The 6,113-nt window shown below is 56.8% G+C and overlaps 1 protein-coding gene across 1 annotated transcript in view; it reads left to right on the top strand.

Annotated features, from left to right (window-relative positions):
* Positions 1 to 4,663: 4,663 nt before the first annotated feature.
* NSMCE1 (NSE1 homolog, SMC5-SMC6 complex component) overlaps positions 4,664 to 6,113 on the top strand; it is a 5,611-nt gene continuing 4,161 nt past the window's right edge. The window contains exons 1-3 of the mRNA XM_015831738.1: positions 4,664 to 4,781; positions 5,005 to 5,126; positions 5,354 to 5,431. Of these exons, the coding sequence (XP_015687224.1) occupies positions 4,664 to 4,781; positions 5,005 to 5,126; positions 5,354 to 5,431 (318 nt within the window). The remainder of the gene's footprint in view (positions 4,782 to 5,004; positions 5,127 to 5,353; positions 5,432 to 6,113) is intronic.

Below are 6,113 nucleotides of genomic sequence, written 5' to 3'. Positions count from 1 at the left end.
CTGTCCAAAATATTAATACCATAGTAGAATGTTTCTATGGCATCTACTGTGAATTTAAGGTGTTCTTCCTGGCCGTATTGGGATGGATCAAGACAACATGGAGATTGGATAAAAAAATTATCACCTAACACTAGAAGGAAAAGTATATGTCACCCTTTAAAAGTGAGTTTTGTTGTTTTGGATGAAGTGCACAGAGGAGGACTTTTAAACATATGAAGAACGGCTGCAGGACTTGGGTTTGGCTAGTCTAAAGAAAAGAAGAAACAGGGGAGACATGATAGCAGTATTCAGGTATCTGAGGGGCTGCCACAAAGGCAGAGGGGGTCAAATTATTCTCCCAAGCACCAGAGGGAAGGACAAGAAACAATGGTTGGAAACTGATCAAAGAGAGAAGCAACCTGGAATTAAGGAGAAAGTTCCTGACAGTGAGGACAATTAACCAGTGAAACAGCTTGCCTCCAGAAATCGTGGAGATTTTTAAGAAGAGACTTGACAACCACCTGTCTGAGATGTTATAGGTTCTCCTGCTTGGGCAGGGGGCTGGACTAGAAGACCCCCAAGGTCCCATTTTATTCTATTCCATTCCATTCCATACAGTAGAGTCAACACTTCTGCAGAATTTTCCAGTTTCCCCCCCTGCCCCCTGCTTTATTATTATGAGTATGAAATCTAAAGTTAACCCTATTGAATTAATGCTGGTCTATTGTTAATTGTTTAGTTCAGCACACTAAACTTACTTAAGAGGGCTTCCACCGAACATCGACGTTGATGCGAGACCGTTTTGGTAGCCGAAGGTCGGGAGGGCGGCTGAGCGGCGCCTTCAGAGCTTCGGCCCCGTTTCTCATTTCTCTATTGTACGTTATATATACAATATATTGCAAATGCAACTCTCGGCACTGAACAAAACGTCCTTCGGGAACCTGGGCGAGCAAAGCCCGACCACTCCCTGTCGGCCTGCCCTCCGCTGGCCTCCCGCGCCCGGGAGAGGAGAGCGACCCGACCCGGCCCGGCCTGGCCCTTCCGCCCCAGGCCACCCTCATCGCAAAGCGGGACAGCCGACGGCGGAGGGTCGCACTTGAGCCGCCCCTTCTCCTTCCCCTCCGCGGACGCCCGGCGCCCCCTGCACGGCCACGGGCGGCCCGGCTGCCGCGGCCAGGGCAGGCAGCGCCTCCTCCACGCTGGCTCCGCTCCTCGGGGACGCTGACTCGGGGAGGTCGAGGGGCGCCGCGCGCAGCCGAGCCTCGCCCATAGCGGGCTGTCTCCGGCCCGGCCTGAGAGGCGAGAGCCCGGCCCTGCCCGGCCCGCCGCGCCCTCTCGCGCAGAAGCGCTCAACCGACGCCGGGACTTACGGTGCCCCAGGAGGCAGAGCAGACGCAGCCCCGCCGCCGCGCTCCGCCACCAGCCCATCGACGCCGCCGCGCCCGGGACGCGCCGACCGTCCCTCCTCGCCGCTGGCGCCAGCAGCCGCCCCGCCGGCCGCGGCTTCCCAGGAATGACGCCAGGCGGCCCCGCTCCTCTTCCGCGGAATGGCAGGGCGGGCTCGGCTGGCCGCCACGCGGGCGGGGGCGGCGTCTGCCGGGCCGAGCCCTTTTGCGGAAGCCGTGGGAAGGGAGGCCGGGCCCCGCAGCCCTAGCTGGGCGACGCCTTCGCGCGCTCTGCCCGGCGCCTCTGCGCTGGGGCGCGTCGGGAGGACCGAGGCCGCCCCCGGCCGGCGCGCATCCCTTCTCCCGCGCACTCCGCCTGCCATTCGGTGGCTGCGGACCGCGCTGGACCGGAGCGCCCACGAGGAGCCTACTTGGGCCGCCCCGGACTGCCCGGCGTTCCCCAGCCGAGCTCAGGTCGGCGAGGAGCCGCCCTCGGTTGCCTTCCCCTTCGGCATAACGCGGAGCAGCCGAGTCCGGGGCTGGAAAGCCCCTCGGGGGCCCGGGTCACTTGGGACCCCAAGCTGGGTTGCCGGCTGGCGGGTCTTTGGGTGAGCCCCTCGTTGCAGGCGGGCCCGGAGCCGCTTCTAGGGCGCCTGGGCTGCTCTGGCCCTCCGCTTGACGAAAACCCAGCCAGGTAGCCACTTTCGCAGGGTGAATTCAGAGGCCATAAAAGAGCAGGCAGTCTCCTCAGAGGCGTTGCTGTTGTTCCTCTCGTGCAACTAAGCTGCTCAACGATATCTGCACCGCAGAGGGGAGTAAAGGCACCCTAAATTCCAAGGCAGGAAACTGCCTTCATCCTGAGCAGAGGATGCCGACCCCAGCCGAGGCTTCTCCCTTGGGAACTGATGGTGAAATCACAGCTGCCTATGTAGGTCATTTTAATTTCAGGTTTAATTATTTCATGTAATAATAATAATAAAATAATAATAAATAATAATAATGTAATAAGTTATCTGTGATTATTTGGATACACTTAAACAGTAAAGACAAAGGTTTCACCTGTCCAGTCGTGTCCAACTCTAGTTTCTTAGCTGAGGGAACCAGCATTGTCCGAAGTCTTCTTCGCAGTTGTGTGGCCAGCATGACTATATGCTGAGGGGCACAGAATGCTGTTACTTATTCACCAAAGTGGTACCTATTTACTCACATTTGCATGCTTTCGAACTGCTACATAGGCAGGGGGTGGGGCAAGTAACAGGAGCTCACCCCATCATGCAACCCTTGGGTCTCCAAACCAGGCTATCAGCTTTCCAGCTGACAAGCTCAGCATCTTTAATTGTTGAGCCATCACACCCCTTTGATGTACTTAAAAGTGGTCTAAAGGCCACCAGTATTGCATAAATGATTATGGTCCATCACAGTCAGCCATATGTTCTATATGCTATACACAACAATATGAAGACACAGCTGCCATTTTTTTAGCTGGTGTTGCCTTCATATGCACTGTGTTCTTCCCAAGAACCCACAATATTTTAACCTGTTCATTTTTTACCACTTTTTCAATGTTATTTTCCTAACAATTTTTTTATTAGTGGCACATCATAATTTTGGCAACTGGGTAGTGTTGTTTATAATCAGTTAGTGTGATCTTGCATGAGCTGAGTATATGATGTTTCTTTTGCTTCTTTGCATAATGCACACTTTGAATCCTTTGACGATTTTTCAAGTTTGTGTTTGTGTATATGCTTAGAGAGACAGCATTTTTTGCCATAACCACAATATCAAGCTGGATTGAAGCGGATTTAAGGCACCAGGCTAAAAACCAAGAGGCCCTGAGTTCTAGTCCCATGTTAGGCACAAAGCCTGCTGAGTCACTTGAGGCCAGTCACTTTCACTCAGCCCTAGGAAGGATGCAAGGGCTAATCGCTTCCAAAATGTTTGACCAGAAAACTGCAGAGCAGTCCAGGCAGTCACCAGAACAAATAGTGATTTACAGACACAAAACAACCCCAAAACAAACACATGGCAGCCTGGATTAAAAAACAACTAGAGCCATCAACAACACACAACATGGGCTTCACTAGCAGACTCGGCTCATACTTTGGAAGGTCTTTGAGGCCTTCGAGGACCCCCATGCCTGTCTCAGGGGGACGGTGTTCCAGAGGGCAGGGTTGCTTCCTTGATCTAGAAGATGGCAACATGAAGGCCAGTTTGGAGAGTTGGTGAAGGAGGGGGTGAGTTCTAGTCCTGCTTTAGGTATGAAGGTTGGCTGGGGGGCATTGAGCCAATCCCTCTCAGCCCAATCATCACAGGATGATTGTTGGAGAGAAAATAGAAAGGAGTACTAAGTAGGTATAACCAAGTGCATAAGTGCAGAATAGGAAGTGCCTGGCTCAAGAGCAGCAACTGTGGAATTAGGTGTCCTGCCTAGTGGATCACCCCATATCTATGAGCCTGCCAAAAAAGCCAATGTAGTCCTGGGCTGCATCAACAGAGGGATAGAATCAAGATCACGTGAAGGGTTAATACCACTTTACAATGCCTTGATAAGGCCACACTTGGAACACTGCATCCAGTTTTGGTCACCACGATAGAAAAAAGATGTTCAGACTCATGCAGAAAGAGCCACAAAGATGACTAGGGGCCTGGATGCTAAATTGTATGATGAAGGGTTGCAGGGACTGGGTATGTCTAGTCTATTGAAGGATAAATGGGATCACAGTGGGAAGGCATAAGGCTCTTGCCTTGAGCAGAGGGTTGGACTGGAAGACCTCTGAGGTCCCCTTCAGCCCTAGGGTTCTATATTAATGTGAACATTAATATTAATGTTCACCGCCTTGAATTGTATATAAAAAGGGCTAGATAAAAATACAATTGCAGTGCGGGCAGGGAGGCCCTTACGGGTGCTCCCCCAGCAGCCCAGCACGGGGCACGGCCGGAGGGGACCCCGCTGCCGAGATGGCTCCCGCGCTTTCGAGGCCGCCGCTTCCAGACGCCTCCCGGAGCTGCCCTTTCCTTCGCCCCCTCCAACGCTTCCTCGAGTCGGGCTGCTTCCTGCCCAGCTCGGGTTGGCTCTCCTTTCCGTGCCAGCGGGGGAGCCTCCCCGGGCGAGCCGTCGGAGCATCCGCGCCCAGAGAGGCGACGCGCCCCTCCGCCCGCCGGCTCGGCGCAGGCCAGAAAGGCAAGGCCGGCGCCCGCAGGGCTCGGCCCCCCGCCAGAGGGCGCTCTGGAGACGGGAGGAGGCGCGCCTCCGAGCTGCTGTGCCCGGAAAGCGCGCGGAAGCCCCGCCCCCGCCCGCCATGGCCGCCGCGCACAACGACGCGCACCGGCGCTTCCTGCAGGCGCTGCTGGCCCGCGGCGTGGTGGAGGCGGCCGAGGCGGAGCGGCTGCGCCGGCTGTGCTGCCAGCGGCACCAGGGTCAGTGGGGGGGGGGCTTTGTCCGGGGGGGGCTCGCGGCTCCCTGGCCAGGGCCGCCTCCCCGCCGGGCGCGCAGACACCGGCGGAGCTGCCCGGCCGGCGCTGGGGGGTCGCCTCGGCCCACGCCAGGCCTCTCCCCCGGGCTGCCGCCGCCCGCTCTCGAGGCAGGGGGGGGTCTCGGGGGCGGCTGCGTGACGCGCTTCCCGCTTGTGCCCCCTGCCAGCCCCGCGCGCGACCGATCCGCTGGACGACTTCATCGGCGGGCTGAACGTGCAGCTGCAGCCCTTGTCCATGGAGATCCGGAAGGGCTCCGCGGAAGACAGCGGGAAAGCCTACTTCGCCCTGGTAAGGGGGCGCCCTTGCCCCGCTCGGGCAGCAGCAGAAGTCGGGGGTGGTGGTGGATGAGGGGCTTTGAAGCCTCCCCGCCTGCCCAGTGATTGCGGCCCTTCAACCGAGGAGGGGCTTGCCAGGGAAGGCGGGGGCCCCGTGCCAGAGGCGGCGCTTGCCTGAGCTGAGCCCCCCCCCCGCCAGCAGCCCATTCATTCCACCGGGCCTTCTCCTTTGAATCCCAGGTGAATCTGGCGGAAACCGAGATTACCAAACTGGCAAGTGACTTCTCTGAAAACGAGCTCGAGCTGTTCAAAAAGACAGTAAGTATGGTACTTTAACGAATGCCACGACTGCTGCTGTGGCTGATCAAGAGAAGCCCAGAGATGTTTGCAGCAAAACCAGGGAGGAAATGAGCCAATTCTGCTGACTGCCGGCAGTTTGATCCTGACAGGCTCAAGGTTGACTTCCATCCTTCTGAGGTCGGTAAAACGGGGGCCCAGAGTGTTGGGGGCAACAGGCTGATTCTGTAAACCGCCTAGAGTGGGCTGTAAATCACTGTGAAGCGGTATATAAGTGCTATTGTTGTTGCAGAGCGTTCTTCTGGGGCAGAGACACTTGCTGGTTGTGGCAGTCTGTCCGGAGAATTGATGCAAGGGGAAGTGCCTCTTCCCAACTCTGGGCAAAATAGCCTCCAGAGCTTGGTTGACATGCAACAGAGAAAGATAACGCAACCATGATTTTTGTCATGTTCTTGTGAGGACTCCCGTCCTGCTCCATCTGCCTTGTGAAGGCGGTCAGCATAGATTGCCTGGAGGCCGTACGGGTCTGGATGGGGAGGAACAGACTCAGGCTCAACCCTTCCAAGACCGAGTGGCTGTGGTTGCCAGCGCCTCGGCATAGTCAGCTGACACCATCGCTGACTATAGGGGGCGAAACTTTGGCCCCCTCGGAGAGGGCGCGCAACTTGGGAGTCCTCCTGGATTCGCGGCTGGCACTGGATGA

Source organism: Protobothrops mucrosquamatus, unplaced genomic scaffold, assembly GCF_001527695.2.
Source record: "Protobothrops mucrosquamatus isolate PMUCROS unplaced genomic scaffold, P.Mucros_1.0 scaffold_278, whole genome shotgun sequence".
In the NCBI taxonomy this organism is placed as follows: Eukaryota; Metazoa; Chordata; class Lepidosauria; order Squamata; family Viperidae; genus Protobothrops; species Protobothrops mucrosquamatus.
The sequence above is the reverse complement of the archived record's forward strand: the minus strand, read 5'-3'. Positions and strand labels throughout refer to the sequence as shown.